At 43.2% G+C, this 23,006-nt stretch overlaps 1 protein-coding gene across 1 annotated transcript; it reads left to right on the top strand.

The window, feature by feature from the left end:
• The first annotated feature begins 155 nt into the window (after window positions 1-155).
• On the top strand, window positions 156-22,498 carry XRCC6 (X-ray repair cross complementing 6). Its single transcript, XM_061124433.1, has 13 exons — window positions 156-236; window positions 885-977; window positions 3,693-3,805; window positions 8,370-8,508; window positions 8,782-9,036; window positions 9,713-9,896; window positions 11,810-11,996; window positions 14,674-14,842; window positions 15,844-16,005; window positions 18,155-18,284; window positions 19,443-19,543; window positions 21,268-21,381; window positions 22,079-22,498. The coding sequence occupies exons 2-13, from the start codon at window positions 899-901 to the stop codon at window positions 22,273-22,275; spliced, it is 1,830 nt and encodes a 609-aa protein (XP_060980416.1). The 5' UTR covers window positions 156-236; window positions 885-898; the 3' UTR covers window positions 22,276-22,498.
• Window positions 22,499-23,006: the final 508 nt, after the last annotated feature.

Below are 23,006 nucleotides of genomic sequence, written 5' to 3'. Positions count from 1 at the left end.
TAGTGTCCTGACGGACGGCGAGGGGCGGGGTTTGGCGGGCGGGGGCGGGGCTTTGCAGACGGCGTGGTGGTGGTTCGGGTCCGGTGTGGAAAGCGCCTTGTGGGAGTGGGCGTGTTTGCTGGACAGGAACGGGGCGCGCCGTGCGTGATGACGTAAGCGGCGTTGATTGGGTGCAAGAACAAGGGTTGCGCGTGCGCGGCGCTCCGCCTTCTGCCCAAATTGATCGCTTCCTTGAGGTAAACGTACGTGGGAAGGGGCTGTTCTCTGTTGTTTGTTGCTTGCTGGCCGGGGCTGGCTTCATTCTGCTTTGCCTATTCAGTCTTGCGAGTTCCCCGCAGCCTCGCCGTGGGGCGGTATCAGCCAGAAGTGTACAGACCCGAGGAGGTGGAGGAGACAGCCTCTGATCTCCGTTTCTTCCTCCGGGGAGAAGGCGGCACCTGGCCTTGGAGGGCCGCTTCGTTTGAGACCTCAGTGGGCATAGCTGGCTGAGGAGTTGGGGAAGATTTGGGGGCGGGATGAGGATAAGTGGGTCTGCTAAAAGATGGAGTACCCTGGACTGGGAATCTCCAGTCCAGATGATGCCGGAGGCGGGACTGGACCACTAGGTCAGGCTACCCAAGCACACCCGTTAGAGGGGTTATCCCGGGCCCCCGGCCCTGAATCATCCTTAAGGGATATAGCTCAGAAGAGGCTGCTTCAGGAATGGTCCCCATGCCCGTTACCTTTGCATCTCATTTACCAAGCACTCCAGGCAGTAGGATCCAGCATCTACATTTCTCATAAGTAACCTGTAGCCTTTAGGACAGATCTCAAAGGAGCCTAGGAGTAGATGACTTTTAGGTTTAAATTTACTTTGTTACTGATCTTCTCTTTCTTTCACCTAGTGAGCAGTAACAACATGTCAGGGTGGGAATCTTACTACAAAAATCAGGGTGATGAGGAAGAAGAAGAACAAGAAGAGGGCCTTGAAGCAGGTGGTAAGTGACTTTCATTAACATGTGCCATTGTGTGTGTGTGAAAGCCTTTCCCTGCCTATCTCTGCTGGATGACCCTTGTTGCCTCCTGGCCCACCTTTCTCTCCCCAGAGAATCTCCAGTACTTTCCTCCCTTTGAGCTTTGCAGAGCTGCTCTGAAAGTGGAAATGAAAGTTGCTCAGTCATGTCTGACTCTTTGTGACCCCCATGGACTATACAGTCCATGGAATTCTCCAGGCCAGAATACTGGAGTGGGTGGCCGTTCCATTCTCCAGGGGATCTTCCCAACCCAGGGATCTAACCCAGGTCTTCCAGATTGCAGGCCGATTCTTTACCAGCTGAGCCACCAGGGAAGCCCTAGGCACTTTTATTTGTGTCCTACTCTAGTCTATGGTACATTCCTAGTCTTAAACTTCTGCTGGGCACTGGTAGATTGAGCTCCAATAAACTACGCTGAAGCATTGGTATTAAGGGTCACCTTAGGTGACTCAGGGAGAAGGCAGTGGCACCCCACTCCAGTGCTCTTGCCTGGAAAATCCCATGGACGGAGGAGCCTGGTAGGCTGCAGTCCATGGGGTTGTGAAGAGTCGGACACGACTGAGTGACTTCACTTTCACTTTTCACTTTCTTGCATTGGAGAAGGAAATGGCAACTCACTCCAGTGTCCTTGCCTGGAGAATCCCAGGGATGGGGGAGCCTGGTGGGCTGCCGTCTCTGGGGTCACACAGTCGGACACGACTGAAGTGACTTAGTAGCAGCAGCAATAGTAGGTGGCTCAGGTAAGACCCTTCCTCACCCAGGAAAGTAGTTTTTCTCATTCTTGGACCTCAGTGCAAAAATGCTTTCACCCTACAATAACTGCAGCAACCAAAGGGTAAATGTTAGCAACACAGTTACAAGAGTCATTCCCTCACCTTAGCCTGGTGTTTTGCGAGTATGTGTTCAGGCAACACAGTAACACATAGGCCAAAGGAAAAGAAACAAGGGATGCATATCTGTTGTTCATTTAATAAGTTGTGTCCAACTCTTTGTGACCCCATGGACTACAGTACTCCAGGCTCCCCTCTCCTTCATTGTCTCTCAGAGTTTGCTCAGATTCATGTCCACTGGGGCAGTATGCTATCTAACCATCTCATCCTCTGCTGCCCCCGTCTCCTTTTGCCTTCAGTCTTTCCCAGCATCAGGGTCTTTTCCAGTGAGTTGGCTTTTTGCATCAGGTAGTCAAAGGATTGGAGCTTCAGCATCAGTGCTTCCAATGAATATTCAGGGTTGATTTCTTTTAGGAAATCATGTACTCTATATACTGGTTAATTTAAGTCCTGGGAAGAAAATTTTAAAGTATTTTTATTAAAAGTGAGAAATATAAGAAATATAAAAAATGAAAGATCTGTAATCTACATAATCTACCACCCTTATACAGCCATTACTAGCATTTTGATAATTAGCATATTTCCTTCCTATATCTTTCAGACTATGTATTTCCTAAGTATATACAGTCTGTTTTTGTTTGTATCTGATTTTTATATAATTGTAATCATAGTGCTTATATTTTTTCCTTTTTAATTTATACTTTCAAAATTTATGTTTTTCAAAAAGAATTTTAAACATAACTTTGTGTGCCTTTTTTCTTTACTGTACTATAGATATCTCTTTCCATGTAACTGCAAATATAGCCTCTATGACTCATTTTAAATGTACTGTGATTTTTTTCAGTCTACCTTCCTTTGGACATTTTAGTTTTCAGTTTCTTACTTTAATAAACAACATTTTGGAAATTTTTGCATAGGATTTTTCCATATCTTATTTTCTTAATATAGATTCCTAAGAAGCAAAATTCATTGGCTCAAGGTAGAATTTTTCTTTAAGGTTCTTGACACGTATTGCTATATTGCTTTAGAAAAGATGGGTAAATAAATTTATTGCATTAGGAAGCGGCATAGTCAAAAGGGAGACAACCAGATATTATATGTCTTTTTGTGAAAAACTCGACATCACCTATAATGTAATTATGCCAGAAAAAAAGAAAGAAAGAAAACCAAATCTGATGAAGCTTCTGTAGGTCCTTTGTGGGAAGGACAGAACTATGTTAATCTACATCAAAAGAATGTAGTCAAGCAAAATCCAGAAGTTGGAAAACTATATGACATAATATCTAGGTTCTTCGGCAAATAAATTATAAGAGACAAAAGACAGAGGGGCTATCCATGGATTAAGAGGCTTTAAAAACTTTTTTGTGTTTTTTTTAAGTCAAAACCAGTGTGTAGGAATGTTGGCTTGGATGATTAAACTATAAAGAAAGATAAATGAAGAATGATTACCAAAAGTCAGGATGGTGGTTACTCTTGGGAGGAAGGTGGGTTTTAAAATTGGAAGGGGACCTGGAGAGGGCTTCAGGGGTTACTGGCAAGATTGAATTTCCTGATGTGTTGATTTTAAGAATGTTTGCCTTTTTTTTTTTTTGGTTGCACTACGTGAGCGTGGCTTGCCAAATCTTAGTTCTCTGGCCAGGGATTGAACCCGTGTCCTCAGCAGTCAGTGAAAGCAGGGAGTCCTAACCACAGGACCACAAAGGAATTCCCTAGGGGTGTTCATCTTATAATAATTCATCAGGTTATAGTTTTGCTTAATGGGCTTTTTTCTATTTGTTTTACGTGAATAATAAACATGATAAATATGAAACAACTGCAAATATTTCCTTCAAATTTTTTTCCCCCATAGGAGATTATTCATATTCAGGAAGAGATAGTTTGATTTTCTTGGTTGATGCTTCCAGAGCCATGTTTGAATCTCAGGATGAAGATGAGTTGACTCCTTTTGACATGAGCATCCAGGTGAGACTACCTTTTCATTTAATTAAGCAAACAAAAAAGTATTAACACCCCTTTAAAAAATGTGGACTCTTAGAAAAGTTTGTTTGGATTGATAAATGGTGGTTAGCCTCCTAGGATGGCTACCTATACTTGCAGCTGAAAAAGAGTAGCAAGAGTTGGAGAGAAGGCCCATTTTATTTTGGGTTTGAACTTCTGACCCTGGGAATACATTGCTCCCACCTTCTGTGTTAGCCCTGGTAGTAGAAGTGGGCACCTCGTTCTCTAGAGATGTTTGTGTAAGGGAAGGAATGAAGTTCCAACAGTTATGCTGTGAGATAGGTCCTTCTGTAAGTAATTATGTGGAAGCTGAGTATTACTTGTGATTGTGGAAGATTATTACAAGAGGACAAACAACGTAATTTTTATTTTTGGTTGTGCTGGATCTTCATTGCTGCATGTGGGCTTTCTGTAGTTGAAGCGAGGTGGGGCTACTCTCTATTTACGCTGCAAGGGCTTCTCATTGTGGTGGCTTCTCATTGCAGAGCACGGGCTCTAGGTCATGCAGGCTCAGTAATTTTGGCTCCTGGGCTCTAGAGCCCGAGCTCAGTAGTTATGGTACACTGGCTTAGGCGATCCTCAGGATGTGGGATCTTCCTCCACCAGGAATTGGACTCATGTCACCTGCATTGGTAGGAGGATTCTTCTGTTTGTTTGTTTAATATTTATTTATTTATTAGGCTGCATTGGTCTTAGTTGCAGCACTTGAGCTCTCGAGTTGTGCACAGGAACTTAGTTGCTCCATGGCATGTGGGGTCTTAGTTCCCCTACCAGGGATGAAACCCATGTCCTTTGCATTGCAAGGCAAATTCTTTTTTTTTTTTTTTTACTTTATTTATTTATTTTTTATTATTAGGCAAGGCAAATTCTTAACTACTGGACCCCCAGGGAAGTCCCTGGCAGGAGGATTCTTATCCACTGTACCACCAGGGAAGCCCCGGACAACCTAATTTAGAAATGAGCACAAGACTTGAATACACATTTCTCTAAAGATGTTCAAATGTCCAAAAGCACATGAAAAGAAGCTTGACATCTTTAGGCATTAGAGAAGTGCAAACCAAAACCAAAATGAGGTATCACACCCACCAGAACTGGTATAATTAAAAAAAAAAAAAAAGAACAATAAGAAGTGTTGGCGAGGATGTGGAGAAATTGGAACCCTCATATGTTGCAGGTGGGAATATGAAATGGATCAGCTGCTGTGGAAAACAGTTTGGCAGTTCCTCAGAAACTTAAACATAGACTTATTATTTGACCCAGGAGTTCCCCTCCTGGGTGTTTACCCAATTAAATAAAAAGCAGCTTCTCAAATACTGATACTGCCACTTACAAACTGTATGATATTAAGAGAGTTGCTAAAGCTCTTATACGTTTTCTCATCTATAAAATGGAAATAATAATAGTACCTGCTGTGTCAAATTGTCAGAATTAAATATTTTCACTTTTTAGATTGAGATGTAATTCACATAACAAAATTAGGAAGTAATTTCATAACCATTTTGAAGTATACAATTTTAAGGTGTTTAGTCATTCATGTCACCACTCCCTATCTCATTCTAAAACGTCTTGAATGGATAAACAAAATGTTTATATATAGTCAGTTCAGTTGCTCAGTTGTGTCCTACTCTTTGCGACCCCATGGACTGCAGCACGCTGGGCTTCCCTGTCTGTCACCAACTCCCAGGGCTTACTCAAACTCATGTCCATCGAGTCAGTGATGCCATCCAACTATCTCATCCTCTGTCATCCCCTTCTCCCGCCTTCAATCTTTCCCAGCATCAGGGTCTTTTCCAGTGAGTCAGTTCTTCACATCAGATGGCCAAAGTATTGGAGTTTATATATAGGTGGAATATTATTGTTGTTATTTAGTCACTAAGTCGTTCTGGCTCTTTTGTGACCCCATGGATTGTAGCCCATCAGGCTCCTCTGTCCATGGAATTTCGCAGGCAAGAATATTGGAGTGGGTTGCCATTTCCTTCTCCAGGGGATCTTTCTGATCCAAGGATCAAATCTGAGTCTCTTTCATTGGCATTTGGATTCTTTACCACTGAGCCACCAGGGAAGCCAAATGGACTGAAGCCATAAAAAAGAATGAAGTACTAATACAAGCTACAAGGTGATTGAACCTTGAAAACATTAAGAGAAAGAAGCCAGGCCAAAGGTCACATACTGTATGTTTGCATTTATATGAAATACAGAATAGATAATCCACAGAAAATGCAGGTGGGTAGTTACCCCAGGCTGGAGGGGGAGGGAAGAATGGGGAGCAACTTCTTAATAGGTATGGGGTTTGCTTTTGGGATGATGAAAATGTTTGGTAACTGTTACAGATTAGAGGTGGTGGCTGTACAACATTATGAGTGTATTAATTGAACACTGAATTGGTCACTTTAAATTGGTTAGTTTTGTTATGTGAATTTCACCTCAATTAAACATGTTACTATTTCTTCACAGAGAAGAATTTCTAAGGATTTATTGTATATCTTGTTTCTCATATTTTTGCAGTTGGGAATCAAAGAGCGGTTTCTCATGTTCTAATTTCTATACAAATAGTTCTTTCAGTTGACAAGTCAGAATATCTTGCATCTAAAAAAAAAAAGAATAAAAACAATTTTGAACTTTAAAGCAGTGGTTTTCAGTCTTTAGCCTACATCATGCAGGGCTTGTTGACACAGATTGTAGGACCTCACCCTGCAGTCAGAATTTCTGATTCTATAGGTCTAGAGCAGGGCCCAAGAATTTGCGTTTCTAGGGACTTCCCTGGTGGTGCAGTGGTCATGTTTCCACTGCAGGGGGCTCGTGTTTGACCCCTGGTTGGGGAACTAGATCCCACATACAGAGGCCAAAAAGAAAAGAAAATGCTTGTCCAGCGAAGTTCCAAGGTGATGCCAGTGTTTGGAGATCACTCTTTGAGGAACACTGCTTTAACATTTTTTGGATCACGGGCCTCTTAGGAGATGTGATGAAGGCTATGCACCCTCTGCCCCAAAATGATACACTTACAGTATATGTAAGAAGATTGCTATGTGTAATTTCACAGGGCTCAGTGAAATGGGACTACCTAGAGAACCCAGAAAGAACTGCCGTATTATGCAGTGAATAAGTGAAACTTTCACAGATGAACATAACGTATTTGATAAGGAGCAATGAAAAAACATTTACTTATATTCTATTTTAGTTTGTATGTGCTGGGTATGTGGTTTATCTTAAAACATGAAGAACCTCTCACTAGATTTTTGTAGAAGTTTGTAGAGTGCTCAAAGAATAGATTAAAATATTTGTAGAAGTGATTACCTTAAAGATTTTAATTGTCTTTAGACTTAATAAATAAAAAATTTAAATTTAAAAAATGACTCCTTGCCGTGAAGATTACTGTCAATGACTAGACATACCATATGTAAGTTCTGCATTCCAGGAGAGAGTTGCTAAGGAGGAAGACCAGGTAGCGTCTCAAGCAGGATATGGAGGGGGGTTGCCAGGGTTAGTTTATTCCTCAGCTTTGCAGAATCAGAAACTTAATTTTGTCAGTGTCCCTCGAATTATAGGCCACAAGGACTAACCCACTTATGAGACATTGATTTATCAGATGCTGGCTTTGTTTAAATGGATGGCTAGAACTTTCCTGGAATACTGATGTCTTTAAATGTGTAATTAAGCAAATTTTATTTAAAAAAGTGCTGTTGGTAGTTACAGATTTATTTCAGGTCACATATACTTTTTTTTTTTTTTTTAACATTTTATTTATTTATTTATTTTTGGTTGCTCTGTGCCTTCATTGCCTGCAGGCTTTTCTATAGTTGCAGGCACTGGGGGCTACTCTCTAGTTGGGGTTCTTAGGCTTCTCATTCTTCTATTACAGAGCATGGGGTCTAGGCACGTGGGCTTCAGTAGTTGTGGGGCACAGGCCTAGTTGCCCCACAGCATGTGGGATCTTCCCGGACCAGGGATAGTACCTGGCTCCTGTGCATTGGTAGGTGGATTCTTAACCACTGGTGGTGGTGGTTTAATCGCTAAGTCATTAACCACTGGATCACCAGGGAAGCCCCCAGGTCACATATACTTAACATTTGCTTAAATTTTATACATGTATATTTTGTTTCTTGGTATCAAGCTACTAGAGAAATGATACAGTGGCCTGTGTAAACTCAGCCAATTAAGTAAATGACATTATTGGGACTCAAATTCTGGTTTTCTGATTCTAGTGCTGGGCTTTTATTCATTTATTTTTATTTCCCTATTGTAGAGTTTCCTTCCTGGGTATATACCTGGTTTCAATTCTCTGGTTTATTATAGTAGGAACTGCTTATACTTCTGTGTTTATCACAATCTACTTTTTGTTATCATAATGTAAATGGCCAGCATTCTCACTGGTTTGTGAGTTTCCTGAAGGTAGGAATCACGCCTTACTCTAAGGCCATGTACAAATTCAGCAAACATATATTGAGTGCCCTACTATGTGTCAGGCACTTGTGGAGCTTAAGTTTAGAGGTAAATAATATTAATTGAAATTTTGTTTTTGTTTTTTCAGTGTATTCGGAGCGTATACACCAATAAGATCATAAGCAGTGATCGAGATCTCTTGGCAGTGGTGTTCTATGGTACCAAGAAGGACAAAAATTCAGTGAATTTCAAAAATATTTACGTCTTACAGGAATTAGATAATCCAGGTCAGTAGTATTCTGAGATCAGCTTTTCCCTTTTACATGAGAAGGTCACTCACTGCCATGCAAAAGGAGGGCTGGGGAGGAGGAAGCAATGACATCTTGACTGGGAGTACGCTTTCCTGCACAAGGGGGTTCTTACTGGGATGTGGACCTTTGTTGCATGGGTTAATCAGCTCTGGGTGAGAAAGAGACCTTAGGCCCTTCTGTTAGTTTTTAAGTGTGGCCACTGACACCATTCTGACTTTTCTGCCCATTTAACTCCCTGTCTCCGATCAGGTGCTAAACGAGTGCAGGAGCTTGACAAGTTTAAGGGGCAGGAGGGGAAGAAATATTTCCAAGACCAAATTGGCCATGGATCTGATTACTCCTTAAGTGAAGTGCTATGGGTCTGTGCCAACCTCTTCAGCGACGTCCAGTTCAAGATGAGCCATAAGAGGATCATGCTTTTCACCAATGAAGATGACCCCCACGGTGATGACAGTGCCAAAGCCAGCCGGGCCAGGACCAAGGCTGGGGATCTCCGGGACACAGGTTGGTATTCTTATTCTGTCTTTTTTTGTTTTTTTTTTTTTAACAGCTCCATTACAACTCAGTTTTATTCAGCAAACAAAGGATAGTACACCCTCTCCCCAAAGGAGAGGCCCCCAATCTTTAATTAATTTATTTGGTCACACAGTGTGGCTTGTGGGAATCTTAGTTTCCCAACCAGAGATTGAACTCATGCCCCCTGTGATGGAAGTGTGAAGTCTTAACCATTGGACCACTGGGGAAGTCCCTTCCATTGTTTTTTATTTATTTATTTTTTTGGTCATTGTTTAGTTGCTAAGTTGTGTTTTATTGCTTCTTTATAGCTGATGTCAAATATTTGCTTTTCACCCTTCAGAGGAAAATGAAAAAATAAAGTGAAGCTAGGGGAGACCCTTATGTAACATTCCCAGTGAAAATGGCCAGACCATGAGCTGTCCGAAGGACTCTACCAGAGAGAGCTTTTCTTGACTTCAGTGCCACCATGAATGGTGGTTCTTTGAATAACTTTTCTGAAGTCATTAGAGCAGTTGATCCCCTTAACCACTTTCTCTAAGTCCTGAAGGTGTTTATCATCAATCTAGTCTTTGGAAGCATTTATTTAGCATATTTGAACTTAACTGAAAAAAATTCTCCCTTGCTGGAAATTGCTTCCCCTCATTTTTGTCTGTCCTCGCCCCAGGTATCTTCCTTGACTTGATGCACCTAAAGAAACGTGGAGGCTTCGACATATCCTTGTTTTACAGAGATATTATCAGCGTAGCAGAGGATGAGGACATAGGGATTCACTTTGAGGAGTCTAGCAAGCTTGAAAACCTGTTGAGGAAGGTTCGCGCCAAGGAGACCAGGAAGCGTGTGCTCTACAGGTGGGTATTAAGCCTGGGTCAGCGTCTTCAAGGCCCCTAACTGATCATAAGCCATGCATGGCTTTGACCTTCTTGGCAACTTAGCTCTGGGTTGTACCAGCTCTGGGTACATTGCCTCACTGTGTTCCTCTTAAAAAAATGTGCTTTATTTCAGGATCACACAAGCTACTTGCTTTTCTTTCTCTAGACAGAGCAGGTACGCTGTTTGTCTGACGTAACACACCTCTCCACTCCTTTGGGGTAAACAACTGTAGCCTAACGGTGTCCCCAGGTGCACTCTCTGGGACACTGTCAGTTTTTTCTCCTCTGTAGTTGGGGGATAACAATAGTACCTCGTATAGAACAAAAACTCAATGCATGTTAATTATTATCATTGTTGTTGTGTTATTCTAGTTTCTTATTAAAAATGAAAAAGGGAAAGTGTTAGTTGCTCCGTTATGTCTGACTTTTTGGGACCCCGTGGACTGGAGCCCACCAGGTTCCTCTGTCCATGGAATTCTCCAGGCAAGAATACTGGAGTGGGTTGCCATTCCTTTCTCCTGGGGATCTTCCAGACCCAGGGATTGAACCTGGGTCTCCTGCACTGCAGGTGGATTCTTTACCATCTGAGCCATGGGAACCAGAGGGTTGGATTATCTTCTTTTAGAGAATTTAGGATTGGAATCCTAAAGCCTCTTCAGTGTTTTTTACTGAAGAGCATCAGACTTTGATTTTAGACAAGTTTCCTCAGTATAGAAGAATGAGACCATTGGTAGTTTTTGAGCTGTTTTCAAAAAATTAAAATTCTACTAGAAAACCCATGAAGTTTTTAAAGGAAACCAAGATGCAGCTCTTTGCTATAGTTACAGTTTTGTCTTTGGTGTCTCTTTCCCCCAAGAAAAGAGGGGGGAAATTTCTCTTTTTCCTCAAATAAGCACCCTATCACCTTCCCCCTCTTCCTGAAACAGTGGAATGTTGTTACTACTGCAGTTTGGAAATCTAACATATTGGTGGAAGTGGCAGGGAGGATGAAATTGTGGTTGAAAGTAGGTTATGAAGTCAGGTTGACTTGAACTCTAGTCCTGGCCCCTCTGCTGTGTGACCTGGGGTAAATCATGTGGCTTCTCTGAGCCTCAGTAAAATGGGAGCAAAAATGGTTCCTCCTTAAAGGACTGCTGTGATGATTAAAAGGAATAACGTAATTATAAACGATAGCTAGTCTTACTATTTTTGTGAAAGAGTCATTATAGGACTCTGGATATGAATAATAATGAATTGGAGCTGTTTGAGAACTAATTGCCTAAGGCTTAGAAAATTATTACACTTATCCTTGCTATAATAAAATAACATAATTATTTTATTGTATGATTATTATGTGCCAGGCACTGTCCTAAGCTCTTTGTCTCCAGACTCTCAGGAACAAGTCTGATGGCTTGAGCCTGGACCAGATATGCCCATCCTTTGGTCAGGGTAGGGCACGGTACTTTGCTGGACATTTTCCCAAAGCAGTAGGGAAAGGGAGATTCCCAAAGAAAAATTGGGGTTTCACAGTTAAAAGAAGAGGGAAGGTATACCAGACAAGCAGAAAGCACAGATAACAGTACTTATAGGGTTATGATGATGATTAAATGAGAGAATAGCTGTAAAATGGTTTAGTAAATGGCTAGACTCACTTTAAAAAATCATTACAATACATTCTTTATCATTATTTTAAGGAGTTAACAATATGTTCTGAAACTAATTTTTTGTGGTACAGACCCTGAGATGTATTATAGCAAACTCCATTGTATAATTAAAATGCTTTATGTTTGTATTCAAAGAACTTGAATTATTGGACGGGACAAAACAAGTCAGGGCTTGGGAGCCATGAAGGTATTTTAGATAGGAAAGTATAATCTTTCAGTCCAAATTTAAAAATTTTTTCTCTCTTTCAGGTTGAAGCTTAAACTCAACAAAGATGTAGCACTCACTGTTGGCATTTATAATATGGTCCAGAAGGCTTACAGACCTTCTCCAGTGAGGCTTTATCGTGAAACCAATGAACCAGTGAAAACCAAGACCCGGACATTTAATGTAAATACAGGCAGTTTGCTTTTGCCTAGTGACACCAAGAGGTCTCAGGTAGGTCTTCCTTCTTAACTGAATTTTGTCCTGTTGAACTGTTGAGGAGGGAGACAGGATCAGTCTAACCAGTTAAATAACTTTCACGTGTGCATCTTTCCAGCCAAGTTGTTGTCATTACCCTTTGGACTATGGCATCTGGATCAGTAATACCTTAGGGGCTAGAAAATTAGAACCAGTTATTTGAAAGAGATGTCAGTGAAAACTTCAGCCCTCAGTCACTTAGCACATGCTACTCTGAGTCGTAACAGTCTTATTCCTTGCTCAGTACAATGGCAGAAAGGGTTGTATAGTTGACTAGGTAGGTGAGTTGTGTGTACTCAGTCGTGTCCAACTCTTTGCAACCCATAAACTGTAGCCCACCATGGTTCCTCTGTTCATGGGATTTCCCAGGCAGGATTACTGGAGTCGGTCGCCATTTCCTACCCCAGGGAATCGTCCCGACCCAGGGATCAAACCCAAGTCTCTTGCATCTCCTGCATTGACAGGCAGACTCTTTACTACTGTGCTATAGGGCTTCCCTAGTGGCTCAAGCGGTAAAGATCCCGCCTGCCAATGCAGAAGACGGGTTTGATCCCCGGGTCAGGAAGATTCCCTGGAGAAGGACATGGCAACCCACTCCAGTATTCTTGCCTGGGAAATCCCATGGACAGAGGAGCCAGGTGGGCTGTGGTCCACGGGGTCACAAGAGTTGAACACAACTCAGTGACTAAGCAGCAACAAGGGAGATGAGTTAGGGAAAGTGTGAAGTGTGTTAGGTGTGAAGTGTATTGTTTTTTTTTAGGGAGAGGGTTATTGTGTTGTTGTTTTTTTTTGCCAAACTAACCACAGTTTTTCCTGTGCTTTGAAATGATACAGATATGCCTTTCTTAATCTGAAAGACAGACTAAGAATGTAGAACCTTATGTGTCATCCTCTCACCTTTGTTTAATCTGTAGAAGGATTTTAATTTATTTGGCTGTGCTGGGTCTTGTTCGCAGGATCTTTGATCTTCCTTGTGGCATGAAGGATCTTCTGGTTGTGGCACAGAGGATCTTTATCATTTAGTTGTAGCATTCAAGCTATTACTAGTTGTGGCACATGGGATCTAGTTTGCTGACCAGGGATGGAACCCAGGCCCCCTGCATTGGGAGCGTGGAGTCCTTGCCACGGGACCACCAGGGAAGTCCCAATATTCTGTTAATTTCTGCTGTATGGCAAAGTGATTCAACTATATATAGGGCTTCCTTGGTAGCTCAGCTGGTAACGAATCCACTTGTAATGCAGGAGACCTGGGTTTGATTCCTGGGTCAGGAAGTTCCCACTCCAGTATTCTTGGGATTCCCTGGTGGCTCAGTCGGTAAAGAATTCGCCCGCATTGCAGGAGACCTGGGTTCAATCCCTGGCTTGGGAAGATCCCCTGGAGAAGGGAAAGGCTACCCATGTCAGTATTCTGGCCTGGAGAATTTCATGGACAGAGGAGCCTGGCAGGCTACAGTCCATGTGGTTCCAAAGAGTCAGACATGACTGAGCAACTCTCACTTTCATATATATATATATATATATATATTTATTTTAGTTTATATTTTACATATATTCTTTTCCATTATGGTTTATCTCAGCATGTTGAATATGATACTTCCCTGTAGAAAGGTTTGATATCTAAAATTAAAGTTGAATGAGTCATCCTTCCTTTTTAATTATGCAAAATGTGGGAGAGCAATTTTGTATAAGTTCAAGACCTAGGAGGATCAACTAAGTGACTAAAATTAGATATTATTTTGATTCAACCCTTGAGATATTTTTTGGAGCACAAATTTCAGGCCAGAGTGTCTTGCCCTACTTTTCAGAAGGAGAAGATGACAAGAAATTTCCCCTTCCATTTTGGAGGTAGCTAGCTTTCCATGTTGGTTTATTGATAGGCAATACCTCTTCTGGTTACTGAGTTTCTTTCTTGATTCATTGTGCCTCCAAGAAAAATCTTAATTAAGAGCTCTGTTTTTACTTTTTTTTTTTTAATAAAACTCAAATTTGATTGTTACTAATTTCTGTTACAAATCACACATTTAGGATCCAAATGCAAATGTTGACATTTGAAAGTGTAATAGGTAGTAACAGACGTTTGAAAGAGATTGTGTGTGTGTGTGTGTGTCTGCCTCCCATACTAAATGAGACCTCTCACAGTGCCTGACATAGGTCCTCTCACTGAATAGGTAAGGTTTGAGCATCCTTTATGTGTCAGGGGGTGGTGCTGAGAGTTTGTTGTTGTCGTTCACTAAGTCGTGTTCAACTCTTTGCGACCCCATGGACTGAGAGTTTCATACACTGTTGTTACATGAGGGAAAGCATAAATGCTTAAAGAGCCAGGCCTTTAGCACCAGACAGATGTGGTTTGGTTCAAGGCCCTGTTCACTTGTATAACCTGGAGCAAAGTTAGTAACTATTGAGCGTCAGTACACTCATCTGTAAAGCAGAGTTTTTAACATTTACTGCCTAGGAAATTGTCGCAGATGATAAACTGGGTGGCAAAGGTGCAGTGCCTGGTCAGCCCTCAATAAATGTCCGTTCTTATTGGTAGGAGGAAGGTGCTTCCTGCCCCTTAGAAGAACGCTGGTTTTTAACTTGCTAGTGTCACGTGGCAACCACTTGAGTCTCTGGGTAGCCTCTTTACCTGGCTCTCGTCGTTCCCTTTCTACAGATCTATGGGTGTCGCCAGATTGTATTAGAGAAGGAGGAAACAGAAGAGCTCAAGCGGTTTGATGACCCAGGTTTGATTCTCATTGGTTTCAAGCCCTTGATGATGCTAAAGAAGCACCATTACCTGAGGCCCTCGCTGTTCGTGTACCCCGAGGAGTCCCTGATAAATGGTAAGGGGCACAGGCCACGGGTAAACAAAGAAGTGATGTAGAAGGCAGTTTACCGAGCAGCATTTCTCAAATGGCTGCTGCTAGAAACTGTATAGGAGGCGTTACTGGGTGTTTTGAAAGTGTTTCATGCTCAAATAAATTTTAGAAACATGGGACTAAACAAAAGAGATTTCTTTAGGACCTACAATACCCTAATATGTATTGTGAATATCCAGGAGGGGATATGAAGTTAGCATATTTAAAACTTACTTGCTTTGAAATTCTTTCTTGGAGGCATCAGATAGGGAGTTTGGGAAAAACAAAACACAATCCTGGCATCTTCCTGTTGCAATTAGAGATGCATGAACTTGGCCACTGGACTGATGCTGAAGCTGAAACTCCAATACTTTGACCACCTGACGCAAAGAACCGAGTCATTGGAAAAGACCCTGTTGCTGGGAAAGATTGAAGGCGGGAGGAGAAGGGGACGACAGAGGATGAGGTGGCTGGATGGCATCACCGACGCGATGGATATGAGTTTGAGTAGGCTCCGGGAGTTGGTGATGGACAGGGAGACCTGGCGTGCTGCAGTCCATGGGGTCGCAGAGTTGGACACGACTGAGCAACTGAACTGAACTGAACTTGGCCACTGGGTTTATCTGTCCAGACCTATATTCCTCTGTGCTATAACTAATGAACCCCCTGGATCTGGACCTGACTGGTATTCATTAGCAACTCAGGCTTATATCATTAGCCTAATGATAGTGAAAGTGAACCAACATCAATAATTCACATTCCTAAATGGAGTATTTGATGCTCCCAATCTCTTACTCCTTTCCTTTTTGTGCCTCTGCTCCCCCAACTTTTCCCTCTGCTCTGGGTCCGTCACCTCTGACCTATTTAAGTATCCAAAGTCCTTTTAAGAAAATGGAAGAGAAACTGTAGGCTTATAACTCGGGCTAAGAGGGAAGACAGGAGGAGACACCTTTAGGATGTAGAACCCTGGGACGTTTGTTTTCCAGGGAGCTCAGCCCTGTTCAGTGTTCTGCTCACCAAGTGCCTGGAGAAGGAGGTCATGGCCGTGTGCAGATACACACCGCGCCAGAACATCCCGCCTTGTTTTGTGGCCTTGGTGCCACAGGAAGAGGAGCTGGATGACCAGAAAATTCAGGTGGCTCCCCCAGGTAGGTGGAAGAGGTGATTTCAGGGCTTTTGATATTGAACTTTTTTTTTTTTTGATATTGAACTTTTGAACCTGGCTTAGGCTTTGGAATCAATCACTCATGGGATAGCAACTCGGACCGGCCAAAGCAGAGTCTCTAGGAATGGAGCCTGGGAATTGTGTATTTATAAGGTTGCTGTTGTTGTTAGTCGCGAAGTCGTGTCTGATTCTTTTGCGACCCCATGGACTGTAGCCCGACAGGCTCCCCTGTCCATGGGACTCTCCAGGCAAGAACACTGGAGTGGGTTGCCATGCCTTCCTCCAGGGGATCTTCCTGACCCGGGGATCTAACCCATGTCTCCTGCATTTCAGGTGGGTTCTTTACCCACTGAGCCACCTGGGAAGCCCTTTTATAAGGTCGCATAGGTGAATCTAAAGAGCAGCCAGAGAAGGCTGTCATATGTGGTTGTGCAGTACACAGCATGTACAACTGTACAAGGCAGCTCTGCAGCCAGGGTTGAGAATTGACTACATAGGGACTATTCGTGGGTTATTGTCATAAGTTCATGGGGTCTCACAGATACTACATTCTTTACTAAAAACCATTGTTTGATACCCTTGTGATGTTTAATAGTCAGTTTATCTCCTGTGAACAATAAGGCAGTGAGGTATAGTGGAAAGACTGTGGGTTTTGAAGTCAGATTTTATCTTATACTTTAGTGTCTGAAGTAAGACACGTAAGTGTCTTTTGTTTTAGGTCCTTCTCTGCCACCCGTTACCTGGCCAACTTGGGCAAATAATTGAACCTTCCTGTTTATGTTCCTTCTCTGCAAAGATGACAGTTCTGGAATACTTTTCTCTCAAGGTTGTTTCACATTTGATATAAGTTAATAAACATATAAGTGCCTAGCCCAAGGCAGCCTTCTACTGTTGATGGTAGTCATTATTCTTCATTAGCTATGCTGGTAAAAATGATAAAGTAAGTCTTTGAATGTGTTCATATTTCTAACCCTGGTCATCATAATGCTTAGGAACAGCTTTTTTTTTTTTTATTTTAATATTTATTTTTATTTATTGGCTGCATTGGCTTGTGGCACACAGGCTCTCCACTTGCACCTTCAGAGCCTGCAGGCTTAGTTACTATGAGGCATGTGGGATCTTAGTTCCCTGACCAGGAATTGAACTCATGTCCCCTGCACTGCAAGGTGGACTCTTAACCCCTCGACCACCAGGGAAGTCCCTAGGAACAGCTTTTATGTCAGTTCTTAAGCTGTAGCCTCTGCTCTATGCTCCTGAGGCTGTGAGGCTCTTCCAGCCCCGTTTCTCCATTGCCAGCAGGCTCTCAGGGAGACTGTCAACAGTGGGTGCTAGAGGGAGGCATTAGTGCGGGGGAGAGCTCAGAGGCTTGCTTCTTCCTCTTGTTCGGACCTCTTGGCATTGCCAGCAAGGGCTCTTCATCTGGGTTTCAGTCTCTAGATTTTTCAGTCTTTCTGCAACCCATCAGTAATAGGAGAGGGATCAGCCTGATAACCCTTACCTCTTCCCGTTTAGTATGTATTGAGGGCGGGGGAACAAAGGGGAGAGGTTGAAGCTCAGAGGAGAGGCTGATGGTGGGACGTAGCCCTCCAGGGAGGGGCACTGTCCACCTGGCTCTGGGTGTAGGGAAAAAGCTGGATGCTGGAAGCTGGCTCGGGGGCGGACATGAACTGGAACAGGAAGTACCTGAGAAGGAACACTCCTGCTTTCTGGCCTTCCTCTTGACGCCAAAGGGAGTCTGCTAGGCAGATGCTAACAGGAATCAGCTGATAAAGAGGAAATGGGGTTTGCAGGGTGTCAGCCCCAGCAGAAAAAAAAGAAAGTTGCTTAGTCGTGTCCGACTCTTTGCGACCCCATGGACTATAGCCTACCAGGCTCCTCCGTCCATAGGATTTTCCAGGCAAGAGTACTGGAGTGGGTTGCCATTTTCTTCTCCAGGAGATCTTCCTGACCCAGGGATTGAACTCTGGTCTCCCGCATTGTAGGCAGACGCTTTACCGTCTGAGCCACGAGGGAGGTCAGCCCCAGCAGCACAGGACACAAAAGGGTGAATTGGGGCTGAGAGAAAACCAACAACTCAGTGACTGAAGCCTTTTCTTAGGTCAAGTCTCCGAAGACATACCTTTCTTCCTCAGGCTTCCAGCTCGTCTTCTTGCCCTATGCTGATGACAAACGGAAGGTGCCCTTTACCGAAAAAGTCATGGCCAACCCAGAGCAGGTAGACAAGATGAAGGCTATTGTTCAGAAGCTCCGCTTCAAGTACAGGTGAGTGATGTGTTTTTCACAGGCTTTCTTCTGGAACTGCCTCCTGAGTTGAAGGTCTACCTAGAGTTTCGACTTAAACACAGACCAAGAGAATATGATTTTATTATTTTCCATTAACTGATGGGTTATAACTCTTTAGAAGCTATATAGAGAGTGAAAGGTTTTGTATTGAAACTCTGGAATTGGGCGAAGTGTCTATAGCTGGTTGACCTGTTGTGCTGAGAAAGCCAGGTTGGTTAGTTGAGCTTGCTCAATGAAGCAGCGGTAAGGAGAAGGTTCTTGGATGGCCTTCTTCTTGATTGTTGTCACACAGCGAGTAAAAGTAAGTAAATCCAGTGTCAACTGTTGCAAGGTTAAAAGGATGATTATATAATTCAAGTTATTCCCCCTCACATGCACATAGACCATCTCCCAGAACCTTTGTAAAGTGACACCATTTTTTCACATTCCATCTTTTGTCTCTGGGCTACTTCTGGGCAAACTGACCTTCCTCCTTCAAAGGAAACCTCCTAGTATAGTCCTTTATTGGGCAAATGGAAGCATTGTTAAGATTCTACCACGTGCTAGGCACTGTTCTAGATACAGTTCCAACAGTGTCTCATTTATATAATTCAATGGCATTTTCACAAGAACCTGCCCATTTTATAGATGAAGAAACAGGCTTAGAGGTGTGAGGCAACTTGTCCAGATTCACCCGGCTAAAAGGAACGGGAGCCAGGGTTCAAGTCTAGGACTGTATATGCCTCTGGGTTCTTTCTCTTTTTAATCTCATGTTGCTTTTGTATATGGTAAAAGAGACTATCAAGTTCATTATCTCCTCACCTCCCATCATCCGTCCTTCCTCTTTTCTCTGTACATGCCTCCCCTGGCCCTGCCTCCTCTATTTCTGTCTCTGCCACAGCTGCCAGTGCCAGACAGATAAGTGGGTATTGTTTTGCTTTTAAGTTCACTTTTGGATCTTTAGCATCAGACAATAAATTGAAAATTGGGAAGAAAGAGGTTGATTCAAGAGAGAAGACTCCCAGCTGTTTTACCCAGGGTGTATTTCTCAGCTGACCTTGGGCCTGCACTGTCTCAGCTGAGTTGTTATTTTTGTTTTTTAAATATTTACATCTTAACTTTTAAAATGTATTCATGTTACTGTTAATGTTTTAACAGATGTGACAGCTTTGAGAACCCAGTCTTGCAGCAGCACTTCAGGAACATGGAAGCCTTGGCGCTGGATTTGATGGAGCCTGAGCAAGCAGTGGACCTGACATGTAAGGAGGCCGTAACCGAGCTGAGAAGTTCTTTTCATGGGAGGCTTTCATGTTAATTTTTCCTGCTCCAGTACTATGCTTGCGTTTCCTGGCAGCCTCTAAGTACTTGACTTTGTTGTTCAGGTCATCTCTGCTTGAGAGCTTTTCTAGACCAGCTTTGATTGCCTGGGAACAGATCTGGCCAATTCCACAGTAAAAGGAGGAGAAAGTGCCAGGCTTCTGAGACCCGTCTCTGAAGTAGGCCACCCATGACTCCGTGTTGGTAAAAGTTAAAAACAACAATCTGTACCATTTATTGAGTGCTTCCTGTGTGCTGGGCACTGTTGTCCTATGTCTTGACTCATTTATTCCTGCTGACCATGAGGTGGGTGCTGTTACTATCCTTGGTTTGCAGAGAAGGGAGTGACTTGCCCCAGGCACTAAGTAGTAGTGGTAGATGGATCTAGGTTCAGAATCCTGTGAGCTGGCCCAGAGCCCTTGCTCTGAACCGCTGTGCCCACTGCTGCTCCATCAGATGGCATGCTCTGCCTTCAGAAAATGTACCTCGTTACCCAGCATAGAGGAGATCTGCCTGGCCTCTGAGCTCCCTGCTGGTCCCTGTCTGGATTGTGTCTCTCTGATGTATTTTGTAAGAGGATGCATGACATTTAGTGATGTCAGTAAATACCCAGTGGAAAACAGGTTGGATTTAATAAAGACTCTAGACAGAGGTTGAAAAGATCAGAACCATTAGTTTGGCCGCCTTGGCTTCCCAGTTATTAATGTTCTTTTTCATACTAGATAAAAGGAACCAGCCTTAAAAGCATAAGAGTTACTGGACCTGGGTCATGGTGGTGACTATCAGCTGGGCCTGGCATGCCCCTGAACCCCACCGCTTCAGCCTTCTCTCACCCTCCTTCAATTCATACTCTGCAGAGCTGGCTGGCAGGGAGATCCAAAATGTCAGTCTGATCACATCACTCCCCTGTTCACAGCCCTTCAAAGTTTCCCCAACACTCTGAGCATGAGGCTTAGTTCCTGGGCAGGCATCTGAGGCTTCTGTGACCTCGCCAAGCTGCCTTTCTAGCCTCCTTGCTGGTCCTGCCCTCATACCCCATACAGCAGTGTCACTTGCTGTCTCTCATTCCTGTGCCTTCTGCTGAGACTGGACTCAGCTTGCCAGACTGTCTGCACAGAGTCCTTCCTGCACCCTGCCCCACCGAGTTCCCACATGCCTGTATGGCCCCTTCCTTCACGGCACTGCCGGACTCTACTACATTTGTGTTTTTACCTCCTCCTCCTCCCGCCTGGCCTGTAAGCCCCGAAGGCAGGGACTCTTGTTGAATCCCCTGGCTCTAGCCCTGTTCTCAACTCTGCCCCTTCTCTGCTGTTTGACCTCAGCAAAGTAATTTAACCTCTCCAATTTCCACCTCTGTAAAATGAGGAGAGAGGTTTCCCTACCCCAGAGATTGTTAGGAGGAGTAAATAAAAATAATATAAGTTTAAAGCATTTGAGAGAGTGCCTGGCTGTTGTGCTGATTAAGTGCAATTGTGAGAAGCTACTTGGTAAATGTTAGAGTTTTAGTGAATGTTTTTGTGGCCAGGTGAGCTGCCTCCTGGAGCCTTCATATACCTCCCCGTCTCAGCAATTACATATTTTCTTCTCTGGTCCCTGTAGATTTGGACTGGGCAGAGGCTGGGCTTGTGACTCACCAGGCCACTCTTCTTATGTTTTTATTTTCTAGTGCCCAAGACTGAAGTAATGGATAAAAGACTGGGCTCCCTCGTGGATGAGTTTAAGGAACTTGTCTACCCACCAGATTATAATCCCGAGGGAAAAGTAACCAAGCGAAAACAAGGTAAGGAGCTGGGCATGGATGTTCAGTGGGTTCCTTTTTTTTTTTTTTTGGCTGCACCGCACAGCTTACAGAACATACTGCCTGTGTTTTCACCTAGAAGTTTTATGGTTTCAGGTCTTACATTTAAGCCTTTAATCCATTTTGAGGTTTTTTTTAAAGTATGGTGTGAGAAAGTAATTGATTCTTTCGCACATAGCTGACCAGTTTCCCCAGCACCATTTATTGAAGAGGCTGTCTTTTCCCCCTATTCTTGCTTCCTTTGTCATAGATTTATTGCCCATGTAATGCAGGTTCATTTCTGCACTCTATCTGCTTCACTGATTTATGTGTCTGTTTCAGGGCCAGTACTATATTTGATTACTGTAGCTTTGTAGTATAATTTGAAAGTATAAATGCTTTTTGAATAAAGGAAGGAAGGAAGGAATGACTTGCTCACCCAGAATGATCAGGAGTTTGGGGTAAACTGGTAAGACTCATGACCTTTAACTCCCACCTAGATGTGATACTTTTTAAATTTTGTGTATAGCTGAAGCTGCCTTATCAAGACACCCATCTTCCCCAAGGTGTGCTAGGTGGGCATCACAGCTTTATGGAAGATGGTTAACTGCTGCCCAGATCATGGGAAGGCCCCTGTGCCGTATAGCTGGGATCCCACTGGTAGCCTTTCCAGTCACTCCCACCTGACCTCTGTCCTCAGATGATGAAAGTTCTGGAAGCAAAAGGCCCAAGGTGGAATTGTCCGAAGAGGAGCTGAAGGCCCACGTCAGCAAGGGCACGCTGGGTAAGCTCACTGTGCCTGCACTGAAGGAAGCCTGCAGGATGTACGGGCTGAAGGGCGGGCTGAAGAAGCAGGAGCTGCTGGATGTCCTCACCAAGCACTTCCAGAAGGCTTGACCAGAGAGCATACAGCCGGCCACCCTTCCACAGTGTAGCCAAGCTGCCCGGTTTTGTTTTTATCAAGTCAAAACCTTTCTTCTCCTGATCCAGGAAGAGTCTGTGTGACAGAAGTCAAGGACTTTGTTTACGAGACTTTCTGTTGCCATGGAGACAGTGTTGCCCTCTCACTTTGCTGTGCCTTACTCTATTGTCTGAATAAAGAGCCTGACTTTGTACTATATATTGTTCTATAGTGTAAAAGAAAAAAGATGTCTCCTTTGCATCCAAAGATGCCGTTGGCTGTGAGCTTTATTTTCTCTCCCACTGGGAATGCATTTCCTCACAACGGAAACAAGAAATATCAGTGAGGGCAGGGAAGAGTGTGACAGGTAAGGACACATGAGCACTTTAGGGATGATAATCCCAGTCAGATTATGTTCTGATCCTCTCTTTTCCCACCTGTTTTCCTTTACATGTGTCATATTAAGATCTAAATCAGATTTCAGAAGTAATAACAAGGTGACATGTAATTCTTATACCACTTGCTTCATGAGTACATAGCAACTCCCCTACTCATGTTGTATTTTCTTAATATGACATTCAAGTATATGAAGAAGAGATAGACATTTTCTGTTGCCCTGAGAATTTGGGTTGCAGTGTAAGTGAAATGAGTTATTCCTGTAATTTTCCAGGGGAGCTGTAGGAAGTTCAAGAAGATAAAGAGAGGTTTGATGGGAGAACGGAAAAAG

Source organism: Dama dama, chromosome 22 (genome assembly GCF_033118175.1).
Source record: "Dama dama isolate Ldn47 chromosome 22, ASM3311817v1, whole genome shotgun sequence".
Classification (NCBI taxonomy): domain Eukaryota; kingdom Metazoa; phylum Chordata; class Mammalia; order Artiodactyla; family Cervidae; genus Dama; species Dama dama.
The sequence above is the reverse complement of the archived record's forward strand: the minus strand, read 5'-3'. Positions and strand labels throughout refer to the sequence as shown.

Excerpts from the sequence above, each read along its gene's own strand:
- XRCC6 (XM_061124433.1), top strand. The coding sequence starts at position 899 with ATGTCAGGGTGGGAATCTTACTACAAAAATCAGGGTGATGAGGAAGAA. Across the intron at positions 19,544-21,267 it reads GCAAGCAGTGGACCTGACAT|TGCCCAAGACTGAAGTAATG; the intron begins GTAAGGAGGCCG and ends TTTATTTTCTAG. Across the intron at positions 21,382-22,078 it reads AGTAACCAAGCGAAAACAAG|ATGATGAAAGTTCTGGAAGC; the intron begins GTAAGGAGCTGG and ends CTCTGTCCTCAG.